The sequence below is a fragment of the Lepus europaeus genome, chromosome 17, assembly GCF_033115175.1.
Source record: "Lepus europaeus isolate LE1 chromosome 17, mLepTim1.pri, whole genome shotgun sequence".
Taxonomy (NCBI): Eukaryota; Metazoa; Chordata; class Mammalia; order Lagomorpha; family Leporidae; genus Lepus; species Lepus europaeus.
This window is the reverse complement of record NC_084843.1, coordinates 14,639,408-14,666,625: the sequence shown is the minus strand read 5'-3', so window position 1 is coordinate 14,666,625 and position 27,218 is coordinate 14,639,408. Positions and strand designations below refer to the sequence as shown.

Below are 27,218 nucleotides of genomic sequence, written 5' to 3'. Positions count from 1 at the left end.
AGGAGGAAGGGTATGAAAAAGGGTGGGAGAAATGGTAAGGTGGAAAGTATCACTGTGTTCCTGAATCTGTATATATGAAGTACATGAAATTTGTAGGGCTTAAATAAAATTTTTTTAAAAATGAAAGTAATTAAATTTTGAATTAACCTTTCATTTAGTGGAATTATTCAGTTATAAAATGGAGAGAAATATTTTTCCTGTTTTAAGCTAAATATATTGTGTCAGTAAATTTGTTTTATGACTTATAATTGCCATTTAAATGAGGTCTGGCTGCCTCATCAGCAAATGGAGTAGACATGACCTTAATGAATACTGAGAATCTAAATCTAAGTAACAGATTGAAGACATGACGCATCGAACATTAACTGACAAAACATAAATGAGTCATACCTTTGTCATTTTAACCTTGTTTTTTGGTTCATCAGTGTTTTCATTAAGTTTCTTGAAGCTTATATCCCATTATTTTTGGGTGTTTATATCAGAATGATTTAGTATTTTAGCATAGTCCAAAATGACTTAATTAATAATTATAAATTATTATTTTAAATAGCTAAGAGGAAAAAAATTGCTATTGAGTTAGTCTAGAAAACAGATGAAGAATTTATGTGATCTTTGTATTTTATACTATAAGTGATATTTTGCTTATATGGGAAAAAGGCTCTTTATAAAAATAATCAAATGGGGGTTTGCACTGAGGCTCAGTGGGTTAAAGTCATGACCTGAAGCGCCGGCATCCCGTATGGGCGCCGGTTCGAGTCCCGGATGCTCCTCTTCCAATCCAGCTCTCTGCTATGGCCTGGGAAAGCAGTAGAAGATGGCCCAATCCTGTGGGCCCCTGCACCCGCATGGGAGACCCAGAAGAAAGTTCCTGGCTCCTGGCTACGGATGGGCACAGCTCTGGCCATTGCAGCTATATGGGGAGTGAACCAGCGGATGGAAGACCTCTCTCTGTCTTTCTCCCTCTTCTTCTCCCTCTCCCTCTCTGCCTCTTCTTCTCTCTCTGTATAACTCTGACTTTCAAATAAATAAATCTTTAAAAAAATGAAAAATAAAGAAAAATCAAATAAAAATTTAAGGATGAAAATAATCTCTGAGAACTCCCACCAGATCTCCCGAGTTATTCAGTTCATACAGAAGGGAAGCTGGTTTCATGTACCTAGCTTTTCTCATGAATGCCATATGCTCTACTAGGGGTTTTTTTATTTCTTAAGCAAGGTATGAAGTTCCTTAAGTATATAAAATGCCAGTGCTTCAGCCAGGGCATTAATCCGCTGTGCCACAGCGCCGGCCCCTTCACTCCCTGATTTTAAAATAATAAGACTGGTTAGCCTTTATTGAGGCCATGCTACACCAGATTATTGTAAGCCTTTTGTGTATTAGCTTATTTAATCTTCAGATGAGAAGGGGAGACTTATTCTTCCCTTTCTTTATATAATAGCAGACTGAGGTAGAGGATGTTTAATTAATTTGTGTATAATTATACAGCTAAGAAATAATAAACTCTGGGTAGTATGGGTTATAGACCACTCTCTTAACCACAGTGATTAAAAAAAAAAAAAACACAATGGAGAAACAGGAATTAGCAGTCTCTTCAATCAAATGGTTATTTTTGCATTAATAAAATAAAAACATCATGTTGAAGAAAGTGAGGATCTAAAGAATTATAAAACCATATCATTTCTCAAATGAGAAATATTCATATTAGAGTATCATATTTCTTAAAATTGAGTAAGAAAGTTTATGTAGCCCTGGTTAGAATTTCAGTGAGGTTTCTACAATAAATTACCTTAAATTCGTTTTAAGTAATAAACTTTTAGACAATTTAGTAAAATTATGAAAAGGAAAAATAATAAGAAATTCTCATCTTGATTAATATATAGAGAAACAGCATCCCTATAAATGCTCATTGCTGGCACTGGAATACAACAATAAATCAGTAAACAAAATCGAATATAGGATTAGATTGCCGAACATTTGGGAATTTATATAGTTCTGTCATAAGACTGTCTCCTCTAAGACTCATGTTGAAATTCTATTTCCATTGTAAGAATATTTGGAGATGGGACCCTTAGTTCATAGTTGGGATTCGTGCCCTTCTAAAAGCCTCTTGCCCTTCTGCTTTTTGCCATGGGAAGTCACAAAGAGCCCCTTGCCAATTCCAGCTCCTTCATCATGGACTTCCCACCTTCCAGAACTGTGAGCCACAACATGCCTGGTCATCCTAAATTGCTCAGCCTATGGTACTCTGTCATAATGGTGTAAAAGGATTAATACATGGGACGATTCATTTAATTTATGATTGCTTGCTCTTAAATACTAACATTTACCTACGTCATGTCTTTGTGTCTTTTATGTTAATACTTTTTTCCCTTGGATTACTGTTTTCCTATATAACATTCCAACTGTGCCAAAAGAGTCTTCTCTGAGATATCATAAACCTTTTATTTCCATACTAACCCTTTTGTGGTATAAAATTATCTCATTTGTTTCTGTGAATCTGAGTTTTCAAGTAAAATAAGATTTTATAAGAATAAAGTTCTATGAACAAGACCTTGTCCTGTTGTATCCCTATACTTAGAAATGTGTATGAATATGACAGGCCTTTGGTACTTAGTTAATAAATGATGAATATATGTTTTTTCTAAAGATTAATTTATTTTGGGGGCTGTCCAAATATAATGTGGCTAAGCTGCTGCTACCTGCGACACTGATATCCCATATGAGTGCCGATTCAAGTACTGGCTGCTCCACTTCTGATTCAGAAACACAACGTGACACAGAGAGGGAGACCCAGAGAGAGAGAGAGGTCTTCCATCTGCTGGTTCGGGGCTGGCCCAGGTCTATGCCTGGAGTCAGAAACTCGAATCATATCTTCCATGTGGGTGGCAGCAGCCCAATATTTGGGCCATCTTCTGCTTTTCCAAGCCCATTAATAGAGAGCTGGATCAGAAGTGGAGCACCCAGGACTCAAACCAGTATTGTCATATGGGATGCCAGCATATCAGGCTGTGGCTTAGCAAACTGTGCCACAGTGAAAGCCCTGAACATGTGTTTTGTGGCTACATATATTAGCTTTTTTATTGATGGATTGGTTAAGTGAAAATGTATGGAGATCATATTATAGGTTATCAGGTAGAAGTTTATTATAGCTGTCAGGTAATACTCTTATGTAATTCAAAAACTTTGAACATCAATTATCTGTTTAAAGAAAAATTAATTTCAAACTTTAAAGAAATTTAGCCTACAGAACTTTTGTTTCAAATAAATTTAGCAATTTTCCATATGGACTTGCAGAGTAATTTGAAGTGTAGCTGTTTGGAGATACCATGAGCAATGGAGGTAGCTTCTGAGGAAGTTTGGCTTATTATTATTATTATTTTTTTAAAGATTTATTTATTTATTTGAAAGTCAGAGTTACACAAGGAGAGAGGGAGAGGGAGAGGGAGAGGGAGAGGGAGAGGGAGAGAGAGAGAGAGAGAGAGAGAGAGAGATCTTCCATCCACTAGTTCACTCCCCAAATGACCGCAATGGCTGGAGCTATGCTGATCCCAAGCCAGGAGCCAGGAGCTTCTTCCAGGTTTCCCACATGGGTACAGGAGCTCAAGCAATTGGGCCCTCTTCTACTGCTTTCCCAGGGCATAGCAGAAAGCTGGATCGAAAGTGGAGCAGCCGGAATTTGAACTGGCGCCCATACAGGATGCTGGCACTGCAGGCGGTGGCTTTACTTGCTACGCCACAGCAGCGGCCCCTTGGCATATTATTTGAAAACTCCTTAATTATAGGCTTTGGTGCTCATCATCTGTCCTGGTTTATTGATTAGTGAAAAGAGTTAAGACCAGTGTCTTTAAGTGTATATCCTGGTCATGCAGTCATTTATTTTCAAAGTTTGTATAACCACTCTGTACTTCATCTGTGATATATCTAGCAAATACTGAGTTTGCAAAATTTCTGCAACAGATTTTACTTTGGAATTACTCTAACTGTTCCAAGCCCAGTAGAAATCGTTAATAGTTGTAAGCATGGATAGTCCTGTTCAAGCCCCAAACTAGTACTTATTGAATATTTATGTAGAAAGCAATGTGTAAATTATTTTATTTAATACTCACTTGGGTGATATATTTTTCCCCTTTAGTTTATGTTCTGAAGAGTTTGTTCTTTTAGAGCTTGGAGAGAATGTCAGTTATTGGAATTTACTTACTTTTGTTTATTCATTCTGCATATATTTATTGACTACCTACTTTGTTAGGCTCTGGGGATATCACGGTGAACAAAACATGTTCTGCTCCGTTGAAGCTTATAAACTGTTAGAGAACACAGATATTAAGCCAGTTACACAATTACCTAGGTATAATCACCATGAGACTCGGAATGAGAATTACAGATGCTTTGGGAATGTATTGCAAGAGGACCTGACCTAATTTATGAAACAGGAAATAGGTGAAGTAAGAGAATTAATGAGCTTTGATAAGAAGGATGAGGGGTAGTGATGGTGTGAGGAGCAGTATCAGAAGGACTGCACGTGCCATGGTTTGTGGGTAGAAAGAGCATGCCTTATTTGAGTTACTTACAGAAATCCAGGACCTGAAACATACGGAACCAGGCAGACAGTCAAGAGATGAGGTCTCTGAGATCTCTGCACAGTCCAGATAATGCAGTGTTTTATTTCACATGTAAGATTTGGTTAAGTGAACCAGCAGATGGAAGGTATCTCTGTCTATCTGTCTCTCTCCCTCTTTTTTTTCTCCCCTTCTCTCTCTGTAACTCTGACTTTCAAATAAATAAATGAATTTTTAAAAATAGATTTGATCATCATAAAATAAATAGAAAGCCATGGGTGGTATTAAGAGTAGAGTAGGGGATGGCACTGTGACATAGAAGTCACAGTGCTGGCATCTTACATGGGCACCGGTTTGAGTCCTGGCTGCTCCACTTCTAATCCAGGTCCCTGCTAACGTGCCTGGAAAAGCCATGGAAGATGGCCCAAGTGCTTGGGGCCCTGCACCCATGTTGGAGACCTGGAAGAATCTCTTGGCTGCTGGCTTCAGCCTGGCCCAGCCTCTGCCATTGCAGCCATTTGGGGAGTGAACCAGAGGATGGAAGATTTTCTTTCTCTCTCCCTCCCCTCCACTTCCTTCCTCAATCTCCCTTCTCTCTCCCCTCTCTCCACTTCTCTCTTCCCATTCCCCTCTCTCCTCTTTCCATATTTCTGCCTTTCAAATAAATTTATCTTAAAAGAGTAAAATATTAATTTTTTTTCTGTCTACTTATGGTTTGTAAATCAACGTGGTGGGACCAGGAGAAGGTGAAAGAGACCATTTTTAGTTCATTTTTGAGGAATCATCCTTGAACTACATGTTAACTATTACAGTGACACATTGAGACTATGAATGTATTTTCTCCACATGAGTTTTATCAACTACTAACCAATTGTCTAAGTTGGCAGATACTAATTTTATAAACTTTCCAGTGTTTAAAGTATATTTGAACTCTCGATACTGCTGTCAAAGTCTGTGTATGTCCTTTTCAGACTCTGCAGGATCTCTAACTATATGCTCATGAATTTGTAACATTTATTAAATGTCCTTATTTTATAAGGCAGTTTTTCCTAAGCCAAATACACTCTGATACAGTCATATTAAAACCATAAACTTATCCTGAGATAGGCAGTTTTTATTCCTAGTGGACTCTTGACTCTCACTGGGGCTAATTAACTTCCATAATGTAACCTAGTTGGTATATGAGAAATTACAACCAAAATCTCCTTAAATTAAAAGTGGAATATTAAATATTAATTTGATGCAAAAGCAAAATATTAGGCCACTATTTCTTTAAGAATTCAAATTTCTAAATTTCTTGACCAATTCAGAATTTCTCTAAAATAATTCTGGTTCCAAAAAGAGCTGAAATTTACATGAACAGTGCCATTGTAATAGCATACACAAATAAAGATACTAATTTGTGATACTTGCATGCCTGCCTTCTTGGATCTCAGAGATATTACAGATATTTTTAACAGCACCTTGATGATCTTTATCAATGGTTACTACTTGTATTTTTGAAATATATTATTTCAAATACCTTTTTTGAAATAATAAGACAAATTTTGAAAACTTATTATTTGCTATTCATCATGCCAAATATAGGATGTCTTCACAAATTTTCTTCACAGTTCAAGTTGTCTTTCAATAATTTTCTGTAATTAAAATTTTGTTATTACATTTCTATTAATCATTAGTTTGGTGGACTAGCTGATGACTTTAAACATTGTGTAGAGGTTAAAAGTCTTTTTTTTATTGAAATTTTACTTAAACTCCTTTTATCATGCAGTGTGTTTTACTCCTCAGCATAACTTTGTGTATAATCTGTTCTTGATTCTTTGTAGTGAAGAACAGCCACAAGAAACCTGCGGCTGCACACTGACCTTAAGCCTGAGGGGTTCCTTAGTTTTGAGACCAGAGTGAGAGACCTACTATCTTTCCTGTGTTAGCCTTTCCCCAAGAAGTCAGTGAAGTACAAGAACACGTGTTATCTTTTATCTTGATTCTAAAACTTTCATCTTCTTCAGCTGATTATTTTACCTCACACTTCATTGAGAAAATAGAGGTAAAGAAATGGGAATATCCTCATTTTTTCACTATAACCAGTAAAGTTTCTTGCATTGATCTCTATTTTCTCTGCTTTTGGTCTCTTATCAAGGAAAGAATGGTTCTGTTCCTAACAAAAGGCAATTCTTCAATTGGTTTTGCTCTAAATCCCATTCCTTTCACTATATAAAAATCATTGCTCTCACGTTATCTCTTTTACCAACAATTTTTCAGACTCAGCTAGGTCATTTCACTCAGTGTACACACACACACACACACACACACAATCTGCCAGTGTCTCCGATATTAAAAACAATAACCTGTACTTCTCTAATTATTGTACTTTTTCTGTTTTCTTTCAAAGTGAAACTTCTCAGAAGAGTTACCTAAATTTGCTACTAAATTCTTGTCACCTGTTTGCTCTCTAGTCTGCACAACTCTGTAGACTGCTTTGTAAAGAAACTTTCTGCATAATTAACAGTTAAACTATTTTTCCTTGATTTCCATATCAAACTTTTCTAGTTTTTCTTACTGTATCACCAACTGCATCTTTTTAGTATCCTTTATTTTCCTTTCTCCTTGACCTTTAAATACTGTAATTTTCTAGGGTACTGTGCTAGGCCTTTTTGTATGCTCTCCCCATCCCATCACTTTTCATTGTTTTGAGCACTGTTTATATCCTGATGTTCCAAGAGCTCTAGTTTTGGTCACTTAGCTGCCAAGTGCCTTTTCTGACCTTCTGTTTAATACTAAAATTAGATATTTCATTAGGAAATCAGAGTTAATATATTCAAAACAGAACTTTTGGTTCTTTCTTGTTTTTCAACATCCAATTCATCATTCAGACTTTTTCATTTCAATATATGTAACAAAAATTATATATACTTGTATGAAAAAACCGAGTCTCATCCAAAATTCCCTGATGCCTTTTCTCCACGACACCTCTCTTCTAGAGACATTAGTAGTCCTGTTAGCTTTACCTACAAAATATATTCCAAAGAGAAAGATTCTCTCCATCTATTCTTCCTACCCTATCTAAGGGACTATCATTTGTAATCTGGGCCATTTTGGAAGCTTGTAAGTAGTTTTCTCATTTTCTGTTTTGAACCCCTTCAGACTATTCTCCTCTCTGACAACAGTGATATCTAAAAAGAAGTATAAATCAGGGACAGGCGTTTGGCACAGCAGTTAATATTCCCCTTGGGACACCTGTGTCTCCTATCAGAGTGCCTGGGTTTTGAGTTTTTGCTCTGCTGCTGATTCCAGCTTTATGCTAATGAATAGCCTAGATAGTAGCAGGCAGTAGCTTAAGTAGTTGGGTTCCTACCACCCACTTCAGAGACCCAGATTGAGTTCTTGACCCTTGGTCCTGGCCCAACCTCTGCTGTTGCATGCATCTGGGGAGTCAACCAGTAGATGAGAGCTCTCTTTGTCTGCATCTATCTCTCTCTGTTTTTAAACAAATTTCTACCTTACCACTGTCCAAAAATTATTTTAAAGACAATGGATATTTTTTCTTTCTATCAAACAGGGCAACCTCATCTTTATCATTATACTTGCTTTTATTTTCCACTGATTGTTTATGTGACAGGATTTTTCTCATTTTTGTTTACATGACTGGATTTTTATCATTTTTCATTTATCAGCTCCCCTGTTATTTCGTGTCCCTTATCTGAAGCAGCCCCTCCTTCAACCTGTGACAGGGATTAATAAGCTTTGCTGTAAAAGGCCAAATTGTAGATATTTTGACATGACACATCAGATGGTCTCTGTCAGACCTAGGCAGCTCTGCCAGCATAGCCTAAAGCAGTCACAGAAATGTGTAAATGATTGAGTGTGGGCTGTGTTCTTGTAAACTTGGACTTGGCCTATAGGCAGTAATTTCTAACACTTATTCCAAAGCATTAATTTGCTAACTAGCTTCATAACATGTGTCATTCTCTTAAAGTGTTTTGCTTATTTATTTATTTCTGCCTTTCTCTTCCTCACATAAAATGAAAAGTCCATTGGCAAAGGACTTTATTTGGCTTCTTCATTTATCAATTCCATGTGTGTATATATAATTCTGAATGGATAACTGATTGGAGTCTAATTAATTTAAAAGATTAATCTTAGTGTTTATGTATGTACATATATTTAAATATTGGAATTTAGAATGTCATGTAGCAATCTATTCATCATCTATTGTTAAATCTTTTTATTAACCTTTATTTATTTGAAAAGAAGAAGAACAAAAAAAGAGAGACAAATATACGGAGGTCTTCCATCTGCTGCCTACTCCTCAAATGACTGTAACATCCAGGGCTTGGTCAGATCAAATGCCTGCCCGCAATATATTGTAGATTTAGTTCCTCCTGTGATGCATATACCCTGTACATAATTGAAATGACAAAACAAGCACTTCATCTGTATTAAATTATCATGTCTATTTACTCTTATTGACAAAATGAGATTTTGGCTCCTTATTACTCCATACAAGTCAAACTAAAAAAAAAGTAAAAATGTCAATTTTTTAATCTGTTTATTTTCATGCTTTGTTCAATCTATAGAATCTATAGAATTGGAAGACCTTTCTCTCTGTCTCTCTTTCACTGTCCACTCTGCCTATAAAAAAAATGCATTTATTTGTGTTCAGTTGAAAGGCAAACTGACAGAAAGGTGGGGAGACACAGAGAAATAGATTCCATCAGCTGAATCACCCCCTAAATGGCTGCAACAGCCAGATGTGGGCCAGGGTAAAGCCAGGAGCCAAGAACTCAATCCTCATCTGCCCACATGGTTAACAGGGACCCAGGTACTTGGACTGTATTCTGCTGCATTCCCAGGTGAATTAGCAGGAAGCTGAAGTAGATGGGAATCAAACTGGAACTCTGGTATGGGATGCTGGCGTTGGAAACAGTGCATTAATCTGCTGTGTCACAATACTGTTTCCTGTAACATATTTTTAAATCAGGGCATGTGATACCTCCAACTTTTTCCTTTTTGCTTAAAATTATTTTGACTATCTGGGGCTTTTTGTAGTTCTACAAAAATTTTATAATTGTTTTTTTACATTTCTGAAAAAATTATCACTGAGATTGTGGTAGGAGTTACAGTGAAACTGTAGTTAATGTTTGGTAGCATCGACATTAAATCTTCCTTTTCGTGAACACAGGATGTCTTCCCACTTACTTGTATCTGGGTTTTTTTTTTTTTTTTTGACAGGCAGAGTGGATAGTGAGAGAGAGAGACAGAGAGAAAGGTCTTCCTTTTTGCCGTTGGTTTCACCCTCCAATGGCCGCTGCGGCTGGCTCATCACGCTGATCCGAAGCCAGGAGCCAGGTGCTTCTCCCGGTCTCCCATGCGGGTGCAGGGCCCAAGGACTTGGGCCATCCTCCACAGCCTTCCCGGGCCACAGCAGAGAGCTGGCCTAGGAAGAGGGGCAACCAGGATAGAGTCCGGCGCCCCAACCGGGACTAGAACCCGGTGTGCCGGCGCCGCAAGGTGGAGGATTAGCCTGTTAAGCCACAGCGCCAGCCACTTGTGTCTATTTTAATTTCTTTTATCAGTGTTTCAGTTTTCAGTGTTTAGGTCTTTCAGCTTTTTGGCTAACTTTATTCCCAGTTTATTCTCTTCTCAAGAGATTCTCTTCTTAATTTATTTTTACTGTAGTTCATTGTTAGTATTTAAAACTACAGCTGACTTTGTATGTTGATTGCATATCTGCAGCTTCCTTCATGCACTTAGTTGTGTGTGTGTGTGGCGTCTTCAGGGTTTTCAAGATCAATTCATAGCAGAGATAATTTTACTCTCTCCTTTCCAATTTATGTGTCTTTCATCTTTTTTTTCTTGGCTAATGGTTCCAGCTAGGACTTCAGTACTGTGTTGAATGCGAATGATGTCAGTGGGTATCCTTTCCTTGCTGTTGATCTTAGAGGGGAAGATTTTCACCACTGAATGTTGTGATGTTAGCTTGGGTTTCTCATAAGAGACTTATTTTGTGTTGAGACGCATTCTTTCTATATGTAATTGTTGAGTTTTTTTTTTTTTGTATCATGAAAGGATGTTGAATTTTGTTAGATTTTTCTTCTATATCTGTTGAGATGATAATGTGATTTTTATTCTTCATTGTTAATGTGCTGTGTTACATTTATTGAATTATGTGTATGGAACCATCCTTGTATCTCAGAGATAAAGCCTATTTGGTCTTGGTGTATGATAGCTTGAAAATGCTGTTGAGTTTCTTTTGCTATTATGTTGTTGAGAATTTTTATTATCATCATGGATATTGACCTAAAATTTTATTTTCTGGTGCTGTATTTTCATAGGATGATTTTGTAAATGTTCTCTCTTATTTTTTGTTTCAAGAAGGATTTGAGAAGGATTGATATAAATTCTTTAAATATTTGGTAGAATTCACACATAAAGCTATCAGCTCTTTGGATTTTTTTTTCTTCGAGTTTTTGATAATTGATTCAGTCTTCTTATTCTTGCTTTGGTCAGGCTTTCTAGTTCTTGATTCAGGCTTGGTAGGTTGTGTGTTTCTAAAGAGTTTTGTAGTTCTAGTTTTTCAAAGTTGTTGGTATATAAAATGCTCATAATCATCCATTATAATCCTTTAAATCACTGTAGTATCAGTTGTAATGTCTCTTCCTTCATTTTCTGATTTTATTTATTCAAATCTTTTTTCAATTCTATATTTCATTTAATTTTCTGTTGTAATGTATGTTATTACATTTTTGCTAATTTTGGTCTTAATATTTTTCTTCTTTTTCTGGATTTTTGAGGTGTAAATGGAGATTGTTTGAAATTTTTATTTTCAATGTATCACAGTAAACTTCCTTTAGTTCTGTTTTTGCTGCATCTCATAAATTTTTGAAATGCCATGTTTTAATTTTTGTTTTTCTACTGATATTTAAACTTTCCTTTTGACTTTATCTTTGATCCAATGGTTGTTTTCTGTATTAAATCCAGTTGTGAACATGATTTATACCTTTTTTCAAATGTTTTATGTCTGTCAATAATATTCCTTAGAAGATTATTGACTTTTGCATGTTTTTCTAGTATCAAGAATTTTAAGAATACTTAGATTTTCTTGGTAAATAATCATGTATCTAAATAGGACAGTTCTTTTTTCCTTCTTAAATATGTTTTTATTTTTCTTTATCTTGTGTACAAACTCTGAACCGCCAATAGTGACCAAAAAAGGATGATGGGGGTTATCTAAGTCTTGTTCCTAATTTTAATAAGACTATTTTAGATAATTGAACTTGAGTTATAATATTGGCCATACTCATTTGCAGTATACCCTTTCTCACATTTAAGTGCATTCCCTTATATCTGAGTGGACAGTGGGAAAGAGAGAGACAGAGAGAAAGGTCTTCCTTTGCCGTTGGTTCACCCTCCAATGGCCGCCGCGGTAGGCGCGCTGCGGCCGGCGCACCGTGCTGATCCGATGGCAGGAGCCAGGTGCTTCTGGTCTCCCATGCGGGTGCAGTGCCCAAAGACTTAGGCCATCCTCCACTGTACTCCCTGGCCACAGCAGAGAGCTGGACTGGAAGAGGGGCAACCAGGACAGAATCCAGTGCCCGGACCAGGGCTAGAACCCGGTGTGCCGGCGCCGCAAGGCCTAGGATTAGCCTAGTGAGCCATGGTGCCGGCCATTCCCTTGTATCTATGCTAAGTGAGCCTTATGATGATTGTATTTTGTTAATGCTTAGTTTACATATATTAAGATGACAATAATTTTCCTTTCTTTTCTTCATTTAGTGCATCATTATAATAAAATTACTGATATCAAACTAATTTTTTCTGAATAAGCACTATGCTGAGAATGAGAAATCATACTTTTTTTTTCATTGTTGGAATCTTATTACCAGTGTATAATTTCATGATTTTTTAAAAAGATTTCTTTATTTTGAAAGGCAGAAATAGTGAATGGGGGAGAGAGAGAGAGAGAGAGAGAGAGAGAGAGAGAGAAAGAGGAGAGGGAGAGATCTTCCATCTGCTGGTTCACTCCCTAAATGATCACAATGGACAGGGCTGTGCCAGACCAAAGCCAGGACCCTGGAACTCCATCTGGGAGTGCAGGGATCCAAGCACTTGGGTCATCTTCCAGTGCTTTCCTGGGTGCGTCAGCAGGAATCTTAGTTTTAGTTTTATTAAAGCTAGACAGGATTGTAATTTGATTAGCTGTTAATTTTGCTCCTCCCCTGATTGGTTAAATCTAGGTTTGTTTTTCAGAACAGGGTCAATCAGAGAAAGCCCTTCTTTTACCTAATTATCTGTATTTAATAAAACTCTCATACAAGATAAGTTGTATTCTCAGTTTGTTCTAAACATTCAGCTTTAAAAACAGAATTATGTTAACCAGTCTCACTTCTGGTTCTTGCTCACTAATTTCAAGCATGTTTGTAATATAACCTGCCTATCCTATTATATTACCCTAGTCTGTTTCATTATGATTATTTTATATCTTTCCTCCTCCCATCCCCCAACATCTCACCCCATTCTAATTCCCAGCTGATGGCCTTTCAGAATTTAATGAGAAAATAGAAGCATGGAAAAGATAGCTTTTATATGTTTTCCTCCATGTACAATACGATTTCCTGTCTGTCTTCTTAGCATTCCTAGTCTTTATATTTTTTGCAATAGATCTCATCACCTTTTACCTACATGAGACTATCACTTTGAAATTTCTTACCTCTCTCCTATCTCATTTTTCTATTCCTATCACATTTCCCCCAATTATCATGAAAACATGATGTTTCTCCCAATTTAAAAATGAACACCTCTCACCTGTTTTGGCCATACAGATTTTATCCTGCTACTTTGTAATTTCTGTGTGTTTTTCAATCATACAATAAATTATTTGAGTTTATTCATTGTCCATTATTACTTATTTTTAAATACAATAATAGAGAAGTTTATTAATGATGCATAAAAGAGTATTTTGGAAGTGGGGATTTAGCCTAGTACTTAAGAAACCTGCATCACTTATTGCAGTATCTGGGTTCAGTTCCCAACTTTTCTGACTTCAGTTTCCTGCTAATGTAGATACTTGGAGGGAGCTGATACGGCTTACCTAATTGGGTTCCTGCCTCTTACTTGGGAGACATGGGTTTAGTTCTGGCTCCCAACTTTGACTCCAGCTGTTGTGGGCATTTGGGGAGGAACCACTGGAAAGGAAATCTCCTGTCTATCTCTTACTCTTTCTCTCTGTTCGTGTCTCTGACTCTCAAGTAAATAAATTCAAAAGTGACTTATTTTAAAATTATGTACATTTGCATAAACTCAAGTCCTATTTTAAATTGCAATGTTTTATGTCATTTATCTTACTTAAGTTCAGAGCATATTTCATATTTTACGTGCCAGGTACTTAAATATCCCAACACGAATGAGGAGAAAATATGTTATTTCCTTATTTAGACAGTTGTGCAGTTGGCTTCAGGGAGAATTTCATTCTAATCAGCTTTTTAAAAAATGTAAAATATTTTGCTATTATTTGAAAGGAGAGAGAGGAGAGAGAGAAAGAGCAAGCGAGCATACATGCAGGATCTTCCTCCTGCGGGTTTACTCTAAATGCCTGTAACAGTCAGGGCGGGGCCAGGCCCAAGCTGACAGCCTGAAACTCAATGTGAGACTCTTACACGGATGACATGTTCCCAACTACCTGAGCCATCACCTACTGTCTTCCAGGGTGCACATGAATAGGAAGCTGGAATTGAAAGCCGGGCCAGGACTTGGTAAACCCAGCCACTCCCATATGGAATGCAGGCTTCCAAAGCAGTATTATTCTGCACCAAATGCCAGCTCCCTCTAAGCAGCTTTAAGTGAAACATTTCAGGTAGAAGTCTATGCTTATTTTGTCACAGTTCACACTGACCAAATATTAGTCACTTCTTTTTTAACTTTTTTATTTATATAAAGGGAACACATTTCATGTATTTCATATTTACAGTTTTAAGAGCATAATAATACCACCCACCCGCTGCTGCCTCCCATCCAATCCTCCTTTTCCTTCTTATTTTTCTTTTAGTTTTTACAGTGACATACTTTCAGTTTACTTTATTATTATTATTTTATTTTGTTTAAGGAATATAAATTCATGCATTGAATACATATATATTTGGGAACATGATGATCCTTCCCCCTACTTCCCTCCCACCAACACTCCCACTATCCCCTCCCATTCCCATCCTCTACAGAGATCAATTTATCAGTTTTTCAGTTAGTTTTTTTCTAAGATTTGTTTATTTATTTGAAAGTCAGAGTTACACAGAGAGAGAAGGAGAGGCAGAGAGAGAGAGAGAGAGAGAGAGAGCGAGCGAGCGAGCGCTCTTCCATCCGCTGGTCCACTCCTCAATTGGCCGCAATGGCCAGAGCTGTGCCAATCTGAAGCCAGGAGCCAGGAGTCTCCTCCAAGTCTCCCGCATGGGTGCAGGGGCCCAAGGACTTGTGCTATCCTCCACTTCCTTCTCAGGTCACAGCAGAGAGCTGGATCGGAAGTGGAGCAGCTGGGACCCGAACGAGTACCCATATAGGATGCCAGCACTGCAGGTGGTGGTGGCTCTACCCGCTACTCCACAGCACTGGCCACATTCAGTTAATTTTTATACTCATAAAAATAACCCTGTACCAAGCAGAGAGTTCATTGATTGTAATGAAGAAAAAACAAACAAACAAACAAACAAACAAAATTCTTCCTCCACAGTCAAGGCTAGGGCTGTTCTAAGTCAACACATCTCTAAGTTGATTTTATAATCACAAGTTTAACCCTCCACCAAATAAAAAATTCAACAAGTTAACAATTGAGCAATAGTCCTATTAATTTTGTTCTAGAATTTTGTTTTTTGTTTTCAAGCCAGACATCAGCATTGATCATTACCGTATGTTGTACTAATCTAGTTCTTTGAATTCTAAAATAATCTGAATAAATAAGAAGAAAAATCATCAAGCTTAAGTGGCTGCCCAAGAATTTGGTGGGGGGTGTATTTGTGACAGAGGCTGGAGTGTACAACACAAAGCCAAAAAATGCCCCTAGGCCTGGGACACTGCAACCGGTCTGCCCAGGGCTGCTCAAATGTCCCGTCTCCCCGCTGCATCCTCTGGTGATCATCCAATTCTTACTGTTTAGTGCTTAGCTCCAATCATGAAACAAAATAAATATAATTTTGGGAATTCATGAAAATAGTTTTGAAGTGCTTCCTTTTTAAAAAATTATAATTAGGTAGTATCTACTTACTGTATACTTCGCTGATGGCGATGTGAATCTAGCTATGAGATTATTAGTTAAGTTCTTATTTTGGCTATGCTATTACAGAAAAATGTTAGCCATCTCTTATAAGGTCTAAAGATTAAATTGTGCATCCTACAGATTCCTTCATAATAGAATTAGTTCCCTACCTTGAAGAGAATAGAGAAGTGAAAGAACAAGTTGGGCTTAGAATAGAGAAATGAGGGAGCAAGTCCTAGATCACTTGCTGACAATAGCAATATTACATGAATACTTAGCAAACCGTTTCAACCCTTAGATAAGAACTTAATAAAACATTTACCGGAAGGTCCAATGCCTTCTATGAATTTTAAGAATCATGTATTTGAAAACACGTCTTAAATATCTAACATGGTGTAGTTTGTTTAACCAGTAAACTTAAGCACAACCATATAAAATGTTTTTAGTTTCTTTCTACCAACAAGTTTAAAACATATGATACACAGATTCAGGTCATACAAATTAAAATGTATCTTTGATTGATTTTAGCAGCTTAAATTTATGGACAATCTTATCTAAAAGCCATTTAAAATAAAACTCTTAATAAAATTTCCCCATGTGGACATACAATATGTACGCACATATAACATAGCATAATAGACCAATATCAAAATCCAAAATATCTGGTTGAAATAAGATTCCTTAAAATCATGACATAACATAGACCAAATCTGATCATTGTTACAAGGTGATTATTCAAGTCTTTGAAAATAAGCACATAGTTAAATAACCCATAGCTCTTCATCTCCTCCCTCTCTTTTTCCACTCTTAGATTTAACAGGGATCACTTTTCAGTTAAAATTTAAACACCTAAGAATAATTGTGTGTTAATTACTGAGTTCAACCAATAGTACTAGAACCACCACAACAACAACAAATACTAAAAAGGATAAAGTATTACATTGTACATCTGAAATCCCTTTCAGACCAAAGGGAAAGAAAGTTTTAAAGTGAGAATATAATTTTCCTCATGGGCATTGTCTACCGTAGAAAAACTACTACAGAACATGCCTGTGACTATAGACTTGTAGTTCAGGCCACCAAAGATTAGAGATGGGACACGGGCACTCCCTTGACTTGCATCGTCTGGTCTGCTTTAACACAAACCAGGAGGAAAAGAAAGCTAGCCATCAGAAGCAATGGGTGGCAGGCCTATTAATGGCTGATCTTTACAGTGATCTGCCCTCAAGGAGACCCAACAGGCCAGTCCACTGCAGTGGCTTTCAATGTGGTAAGCCTGGGCTTCAGCAGAAGTCAGCTTGTGAAGAGCCCTGGCAGCTCTGCCAAGAGATGGATCACTGGAAATGGACCTGCCCTGGAATCGAAGGATGCCCAGGTCAGAGCCACAGATCTTATTGGCTCCAAGCTGAAAAGCCCTTCACTCAGCCCAACTTCCAAAGTGACCACTGCAGTTGAGGGGACAGCCAAGTAGGGTCAGCAACATTGCAGGCAGAACTGTAAATTTCTTGTTAGAGATGCCCCCTGCCTTTACCTGGCCAGCTCTCCTCCCAGGCCAGCCAAGTAATGAAAGTCAACAGAGTGCCTTCCCCTAGGAGGTTCACACCTCCCTTAGGATATACCCCATGTGAAGAGATAGATAGGTCTGGGCCTCTTAACTTACAAGGCCTAAAGCCCAACAGATTATTATCAAGCCCCTTCTATCAGGTTCTATTTGCCTCTCAATCAGAAAAATTACTTGTAGCTTAGACAGCACCTTTCTTAGCTCCTCTAATAATGACTCTGTCCTTTGTTCTAGACCCTGTCTAGTCCACTTGGGCCTCATTCCTTTGTAATCATAACCTCTACTCTACCACCAATGGCTCTACTCCCAACCTGTGTGTACTGATGGTCCTCTTCCCCACTTAATGCTGTATAATTGTTCAGACCTGGTTAAGGCCACTCTTAGGATCATTGGTTACTATCCTCAACCTGTCTTTTATGACCTTGTCTAAATATGATCAGAGTCGGGGAACTTGGAAGGCTTCCATAGCCTTGGCAACTCATGACGACAGCCTAGGGTGGTTACTGGCGCCATAAACTAGAGTGTCAATTTGTTGGGTCAACAACAGGAGCCACTGTGCGCTTGCTCCTGATGTGGGATCTCTGTCCTTAATGTACTGTACATTTTGATTTAATGCTATAACTAGTACTCAAACAGTATGTTTCACTTTGTGTTTCTATGTGGGTGCAAACTGTTGAAGTATTTATACTAAATTGATCTTCTGTATATAAAGAGAATTGAAAATGAATCTTGATGTGAATGGAAAGGGAGAGGGAGCGGGAGAGGGGAGGGTTGCGGGTGGGAGGGAAATTATGGGAAGGGGAAGCCATTGTAATCCATAAGCTGTATACTGGAAATTTATATTCATTAAATAAAAGTTAAAAAAATAAAAAAATAAAAAAAAATTATAATTAGGTAGTATCTATCTTCAAGTTTGCAGTGCTAGTTTTGGACTCCTGTGACCCGTATTTGACCAAGGTTATCATTTCTCTCTTTCTGAAACACCATGTTTATTTGGCTTTCATAACATTAACTTCTCAGTGTCTTCCTATCTCCCTTGTCCTCCGTACTTGGTCTCTGTTGCTGATTTCTCCTTAGGATCTCATTCAACACAGTTCTTCAGAACTCATCCCTGGACCTCTGTATCTACCAGGTGACTTACTGCCTCCACGTGCTTAAGTCTCATTTAAATGTGATGATTGGTTAATTGTTTTCTAAAAAAAATGAGCTCCTGAGCTTGACTCAACATACTATCTAGATATTCAATAAGTATTTCATTGAATAAGTAGTGCCTTTAAAACTAAGCTCTTATTTCCCTGATTATCACTACATTAGAAATTATTATTCTTAATTACCCACCTCAGAAAATGCAAAGAAATCATAAATAACTTTTTATTTATTTCTTTCCAAGGCTACATCCATATTCAGCTAATTGTTAGCTGTGCCTTGCAAATACTTTTCCCTTGTCTACTTCTCATGAACTCCGATGCTATTACCCTTGCACCATCACCTCTTACCTGCTTTAGTGGAGTAGTCTCTGTAAGAATCGCGATTATAGCTTTGCTTATTTTAGTACTTTTGTACCTTTTCCTTCTGCCTGGAATACATTTTTTTTCTAGTGAACTCCATGGCTTATTCTCATACTATCTTTGATTTTTAAATATTCTTTCTCAAAATTGCAAGTTTGCTCCTACCTTGATAGCAAAGTTCAACTTCAATAGTTTATTATCCTTTAAAATACAAGGCCATCTGATATACTATTTTAAATGCTTATACTCCAGTGCCTAGAGTAACATGGGTTTATTGAATTTTTCTGCATTTTTGGCAGATGAAAATTGGAAATATGATCTTTTGCATAGTATTTATCATCATATATAAAGATTAAATGATATTGAGAAAGTCTTAGAAATACAGAGTGGATATTATGGTGAGTGTTTGGCATAGTGTTTAAATTGCTGTTTGGAATACCTGCATCTCATTTGGGAGTACCTGGCTTTAAGTCCTGGCTCTGACTCTAAATCCCCGCTTACTGCTAATGGACAATCTGGGAGGAAGCATGTAATGACTGAAGTAGTTGGGTCTCTGCCACCCACATGGAAGAGGCATTATTAGAATTATGTTCCTGGCTTTGGACTGGCCCAGCCACAGCACCAATTATGGGAGTCTGGGGAACTGACCAGCTGATGGGAATTCTCTGTCTCTCTCTGACCCCTTAGTAGGAGACAAACATATAAAGACATTATAATAAATGTTATTTATCATTAATGGTCATACTTTCAAAGATTTTAATTTTATGAAAGGATACCAAAATGTCTGTATTTTCTCTACATATTTTTAGCTGGAATAAAATGCACCAAATGTTAACTATTTCTTTCCATTTGTAACATTATGGATGGATTTAATTTTATTACAGTTGTTTATTTTCCAGAATGACTATAGTGTTTACGTAGTACTTTTTTACTAACAGTGAAAATAAATATATAATGTTTAAGGAATTTGGACTTCTTCCAGGTCTGTATTTTGCTTTTTGTTGTTTTTGATGACAAAAATTAAGTTTTTGCTAGTCTTGCGTGGGCCACTAGTATGAAATATATATATATATATATATTTTTTCACCTAACTTGTTTTTTGTACAATTTTTAAAAGTGTTTATCTTAATTCTACTTTTTTCTCCCCACAGATAGCCTTTTGATTGACTATCAGTTTACCTTCAGCTTATTACAGGAAGATGATCGCCACCATACTGCCATAAACTTCATAGCAAACCCAGAGCAGGTAAGGAAAGATCATTATCTTTTCTAATTTTGTCATATGAATTTCATTTTGTCATCTATAATTTTGATTTTACCTCAGAATTATCACACCTAATGGCTTTTGTAAAAAAGAATCTTGTTTTTTCTTTTCATAAGACAGTGATCCTTGTAATTCAGAGAATTTGTTTTTGATTTTACCAACAATTATGTCATGTAAACTATGTGCTCTATATTCTTCCAATAGATTTTATGCTTATTATTAATTATGCCTTCACATTCTGAGTAGTATTATTTGAAAATAAAACCTATGAATTCCAAACATGGTATATTAAACATATTTTCTTTTATACCATTCCATAGTAGTCAGTTTGCATTGTTTATTTTCTAAATATACTGGCTTATCTGGGTTATATGAATGATGGCTTCTTTATTGTAGCAGTGATATGACTTTACAAGTTTATGGAGTTAAAAATTTTTTAAAAAACTAACTGTGAATTTTAATATCAACACATCAATTCAGGAAGAGAATTTACTGTTTTCCACCTTAGACTTTATAAAATTAAAACATCTACTTTTCTCTGAAGGGAGGAGAGAACTTCCACTTTGCTTATGGCCCTGTCAATCTAGTGGATACAAATGGCTTCCATAGCCGAGGCAGATCATGTCAGGAGCCTTGGATGATTACTGATGTCATATATAAGAGTGATATTTGTTAAATAAACAAAAGTCACTGTGCACTAACTTCTCACGCAGGAGTTCTGTCCTCAAAGAGTTGTACCATGAACTTAATAGTAAAACTTCTTCTCAAGAATCACTTCCCTTAGTATATTCATAAGTAGTAGCTATGTCTAAGAGCTCAAAAAAGATTTATCATCCTTGGATTCTTATTCAAAGACAATTAAGTTGCTAAAGGAAAGATGAAGGAGGAAGGAAGGGAAAAGAGGAAGGGGGAAAAAGTGAAATCACCTTCAAGAAGCACAAACAGATCAGCCCTTGTATAGACAGTTGAGGACACTTTTCTTAGTTTCCTTTACTCCATTCGTTCTTTTTGTTTTCTTTTTCTTTCTAGGATAAAACAGGAGAGGGAGCAGGAAGGGTGGGGAAATGGTGGGAGGGTGGGTATGGTGGGAAGAATTACTATGTACATAATGTATTTATGAGATACATACAAATTAAAAATAAATAAATAAAATTTAAACATCTAAGAAATGAAAAATCAATCATGTATTTTATTGGGGTAGAATTTTAGTGTTTTTGAAACTAAAATTTACTTATTTAAAATGGAAATGCCATATTAAACATGCATGTGTGTGTGTGTGTGTATGTATATATATATCCATGTTGTCGAATCCATTGACTTCTTTATTGCTTAATTGTACTTCCAAACCTGTGGAGTTTTTTGAGAATCTAAGAAATTTCATTTAAGTGAGTTATCTGACTCAGAATTTGAGAGGGAATGATATTTCTCCCAAGTGTATGGAGACTGAAAATAATGATAATTTGATGGATTTGGAACATGATTCATATTGCACTGTAGAGGCTGTTCCTACATGTAGGACAATCATTAAGAGTGGTGATTTGAAGGTATAAGATTTTGACTGAAGGGCCAGTGTTGTGCTTAATCCTCTGCCTGTGGCGCCGGTATCCCATATGGGTGCTGGTTTCTAGTCCCAGCTGCTACTCTTCCAGTCCAGCTCTCTGCTGTGGCCCCGGGAAGGCAGTGGAGGATGGCCCAAGTGCTTGGGCCCCTGCACCCGCATGGGAGACCAGGAGGAAGCACCTGGCTCCTGGCTTCGGATCAGTGCAGCGCCAGCTGTAGTGTCCATTTGGGGAGTGAACCAATGGAAGGAAGACCTTTCTCTCTGTCTCTCTCTTACTGTCTATAACTCTACCTGTCCAAAAAAAAAAAAACAATTCTAAAAATGGTAAAAAAAAAAAAAAATTGTGACTGAAGGTGTCATCCAAATGAGACGGCCACCCAGCAGCCTGCCTTTTACAGGCTCCTTCCTTCTATTCCTATCCAGGAGGGAGTGGCCCTTTCCTTCAGTTGGTTTCTCCAAGACTGCTCGATGGGAAATGCAGGACATAGTTGCTTTAGATACATTTTTCTCTTAAGTGACACTCAGAAACTGGCAGATTTCTTTTCTGTTGGTTTACTTGCTTTATTATATTTTGAAAAAAAAGTAATATTAAGAAATTATTATTCTGTCAATCTCTGTGTCTTCAGTTGCCAGGTCTTACATAGTGATATGGGTTTTTCTACACATCTTTGTATATTTAAAAAAAAAAAAAGTAAAATTCACTCAATATCTGAAGCAAAACCTATTCAAAATGACTGCCATTCTTTGTCTTTCCCCGGGACTAAGTAGGTCCCTACTTCTTGAATTTAAATCATAAATAACATTTAAAGCAATCTTTTAGACTTTGTTTTCCTTAAAACTAAATGGCAAGAGTCTGTAATTTGCTAATAAATGAGAAGAAGCAGGTTAGCTGATAAATTAAATTCTTCAGTATTCTCCTTTATGTTATTTAAATGATGTGATCTGCTATTTTTCCAGAGTAAGTTCATCATTTTTACCTGAAATTTTTAGTTTATGTACTTTAAGTGTTTTTCTATACATTTTCTGAATGTGTAATAATAATAGCAAATTATGCACCTAACAAGAAGTCTTTCAACAAAACAATCTTATATTGCTGTAAAATTACTTTGAACTAATCCAAAACTGTATCATTTAAATATAAAATACATATAAGAAAAGAGAATCAAATACAAATACTAAATTCTAGCAGCCTCTGGCTTACATACAAAAGACAAAATTTTAATAGGAGAGATAAATGAGAGACTTTAAATCTACCTTTGTTTTAATTATGTGTTTTCATTAAAAAGTATCAATGGCATCTATACTTCTTCTGTTGAATGTTTACAGAATGTGTAGAATCTGAGAAATGTTAACATGGACATCTTTAAATCAGTAAACTTAATCATGCCTATTTAGTATAATTTGAATTTGTTAACCTTAATATTTTCTTTTTTTGGTAGTCAAACAAAAATTTGGATATTTCAATAAATGCATCAAACAACTTTAATCTGAACATCACATGGTCAGTTGGTTCAACAGGTAAAAGAATTTTGATGTCACATCTCTTATAACCTGTACTGTTATTTTAAGTAAATGCAATTTAAAAAATACTGTGATTGTACTACTACTGATTAAAAAAAATAGTGAGTAGAGGGTAGGTGTTTGACTTAGCAGTTAAATCACTTGTTAGGATGTCAGTGTCCCTCATTGGAGTACTTCTGATTGATTCTTCGCTCCTGCTTCTGGCTCCAGCTTCCTGTTAATGAGGGTCCTGGGAGGTGGTGGGGATGACTCAGGTAGTCCAGGTTCTTGCGACCGGATAGGAGACAAGGGTTGTTCCCAGCTCCTAGCTTCAATCTCTGCCCAGCCCTGAGAAATGCAGGCATTTGGGGAGTGAACTAGCAGATGGGAGTTCTCTGTCTTAGTCTCTCTTATCTCTATCTCTTTTAGCCATTCAAATAGACATTTTAAAAAAAATAGCAGTATGAATAAACTGTTATAACTTTCTTCTGTATTCAATTAAAATTAGATGGTACAATATTATACACTAAATTGTTTAGATTGCAGTGTTATAAAATGCTTTTAATTAAGATAGATTAATTTTTAAATTACTAAAGAGACTGAGATTTTAATTATTTGAATCATTGTTGAAGCTACACACTAAATTATTAACTTTAATATTTATATAAAACAATGACATTGTTCTGGCATGCTGATATCAAGTAACAACTTATCTATTATTTTCAAACTTAGAAATATACACCTTCCTGTAACTTTAAATGTTAAGGAGTTTAAAGAAGCTACACAAAAAATGATGTATGCAATAAAGTTTATAACTTTTAATTATTGAGTTTTTTAAAATGTAACTATGAAGTTTAAATCTATAATTTGAATTATGAAAATGTATGCTTACTCTTTTATATTTATATCTTAGGAAATTCTATTGCTTTCAGAGGCATCCTGTTGCCTTGATATACTGATAAATGTTTATTTTTTGTATGGAAAATTTGTGGATTCTTAGAAACCCATTTTTGATTTATAAAAATTATTTTAGTATACTCTTTTAATATGTAGGATTATAAATACACAGCATTCAGAAGTGAAGGGATTTTTTGCAAATCAAGAAGCTTTGTTACATATGAAAAATTAAAAGTTCTATAGTAGTCCAAAACATATTGTAAAATCTTGGCACTGTGTCTATTAAAAATTCATAACAGATTTTCATGTTAATTTGAAATTTATTTGTGACCATAAAAAGAATATTAAAAATGGTTTTATAATAATTTATAAAACACCACTAATTACTTTAAAACAGTAATTTTAGCATGCAAGAAATCATTTGAACTTTCAGATTTGGAGAATCAGATGTCAGAAATTTTAATATATCAAATTGGGAGATGAGGTTATGGAATCTTCTTTTTAAAAGAGCAAACGAGGTAATTTTGCAATAGTTCAGTTGGAAGTTAATTAAATTACACAGAATACTAATTCTCAGTATTTTTACTGCTCATTAAGGTAGAGATCTTGTTAGGTTGTTGGAAATGCTTGTTTCATTTGGTTAACTTCTGTAAATATTTATTGAGTGCCCAATATGTGTTTAACTAATTGAGTGTTTAGCTCATGTTTTAAATTATGGTCTCCTCCCTACTTATTTAAACTTGTAATGATTCAATTTGTGGTAAGACAAATAAATTGATTTCTTCTCAGTTTTATAATTGGATTGAGACATGTGAAAACCTGGCCTGGCTTACTTGTTTTGAAAAGGTCTGTGGAGAAGTAAGTAGAATTTATTGAGCCGTGCATACCTGTGTTCAAAAGGAGAGTTTACTAGTAGTAGCTATAAACTTGGGACAAATGTTGTAGTCATTTGACACATAAGTTTCTATTTCAAAAATGAACATGATAATGCTTCTGGAATAGAATTGTTAGAAAATAATGATGGGCCGGCGCCATGGCTCAACAGGCTAATCCTCCGCCTTGCGGCGCCGGCACACCGGGTTCTAGTCCCGGTCGGGGCTCCGGATTCTGTCCCGGTTGCCCCTCTTCCAGGCCAGCTCTCTGCTGTGGCCAGGGAGTGCAGTGGAGGATGGCCCAAGTGCTTGGGCCCTGCACCCCATGGGAGACCAGGAGAAGCACCTGGCTCCTGCCATCGGAACAGCGCGGTGCGCCGGCCGCAGCGCGCCTACCGCGGCGGCCATTGGAGGGTGAACCAACGGCAAAGGAAGACCTTTCTCTCTGTCTCTCTCTCTCACTGTCCACTCTGCCTGTCAAAAAAAAAAAAAAAAATGATGTACCAGTGCATAGTACACTTTACTTTATCATTGGCAGTATTTAAACATTTTTAATACTGTATCTAATATATTTTTGTCAAACTTATTTTCTCCCTTGTCATTCAAAATAACATGAATGAGTCTATTATGATAATTGTTTTATAAGAGCAATTATAAAAATTAAATGTAATTTTTTAAAAAAAGACAAATATTATGTTTTCTCTGATTTGTGGTAGCCAATGTATAGAGTACAGAAAAAAAAACTTTAATATATGGGAGTGAAATTGACATCTTGGGATTTGATTATTGTTTTTAGCCCTTGTCTGTATTCCTGTGGAACAGTGCTCTTTCTACTTTCTACTTGTGGAACTCTGTATTTAATGGAGCATTAAGGCTGTGATTATAAAGTAAATTAAAAATATGTTATTGCAAAAATTAAAAAAGAAAGGAGAGAAGGAGAAAATTATTTTTGAACTACATGAAATCTGTTCTTTTTGTATTAATAAAAAAGAAAACATATGAATTTAAAAATATTTATTTATTTGAAAGAGTGTCAGAGAGATCGATATCCTGTATCTGGCAGTTCACTCCTCAATGACTGCAACATGCAGGGCTGTTCCAAGCGGAAACCAGGAGCCAGGAGCTCTGTTCTTGTCTCCACCTGGGTAGGAGTGGCCCCAGTATTTGGGCCATCGTCTACAGTTTTCCTAACTGCATTAGTAGGGAGCTGGATTCAAAGTGGAGCATCCAGAGCTCAAAAGAGGTGCCCTAATATTGGATACTGTGTTGTAAGCTGGAGGCTTAACATGCTAAGCCAGAACATCGCCCCCTAATGCACGTTTTTAAGTTCATAAACATCCCTCTTTGCTAATATGGTTTATTTAAATTTGTTTCTATTATTTACATTTTAGCTGGAACAATATCTGGGGAGGAGACTCCAATAGTTTCCAAGGCTAATATAAAGGAATACAGAGACAGTTTTTCCTATGAGAAATTTAACTTTAGAAGCAATCCTAACATCACATTCTATGTGTACGTCAGCAACTTTTCCTGGCCTATTAAGATACAGGTAAGTGTTAAGGATATTTGCTTCTAATCACCATTGAGCATTTTCATTTCAAAAGGAATGCTGTTTCTGTTTAAAACAGTGGTACATATTTACATTCCTTGACTTGAATAATACTGAATCATGTACTTTCCCTTGATTATAAAATGGTTTGTAGATGTGTATGAAAGTGAATGCCTCTGTAAAATCCCTCATACAACCAATATTGAACCAATCAAAGAACGTACTGAATTTGTCTTTAAAAATGCAGAAATTTGAAGTAACTAGGATACTTGGGTTTTCTGATTAATTTTTGTGTTTTAACTGAGGGCAGATTCCCTTTCATTACAAATAGCACTTGAGTTATTTGCTGTGTAATCTCATTTTTAATATGTGGTGAACATAATTAATCTTTTGTTAATGATTTAGGATTAGCAATGATTAACAGTTACTTCCTTACAGATTCACTACCTTTCATCCCTGATTTCTTAATCTGTGCTGGTCTCTGTTGAATGTCTCATTTCTGTTGTCAGTAGTGGTAGACTGCTGAAGGCTTCAGATTTATTTCTAGGAAATATTTGGTATGTTCTTTCTGTTTTGCAGTAGTCAAGGTTTGTGTTTTTAATTTAGGCTGTCATGAAAAGAAAAGTCTGTGTTATACTGTTGGAATCCTTATTCATTCCCTTATAAGTGATTGATTAGATTGAATTCACATTAGAGTATGCATAGCTT

At 36.2% G+C, this 27,218-nt stretch overlaps 1 protein-coding gene across 3 annotated transcripts in view; it reads left to right on the top strand.

The window, feature by feature from the left end:
- Positions 1 to 27,218, top strand: part of ATRNL1 (attractin like 1) — a 792,651-nt gene that overhangs the window by 307,341 nt on the left and 458,092 nt on the right. For 2 of the 3 annotated variants that reach the window (XM_062214395.1, XM_062214397.1), the window contains exons 22-24: positions 20,019 to 20,113; positions 23,132 to 23,210; positions 26,353 to 26,510. In XM_062214395.1, the coding sequence (XP_062070379.1) occupies positions 20,019 to 20,113; positions 23,132 to 23,210; positions 26,353 to 26,510 (332 nt within the window). Of the gene's footprint in view, positions 1 to 20,018; positions 20,114 to 23,131; positions 23,211 to 26,352; positions 26,511 to 27,218 lie in introns of those variants that run through there. The other variant, XM_062214398.1, reaches the window with a different exon arrangement.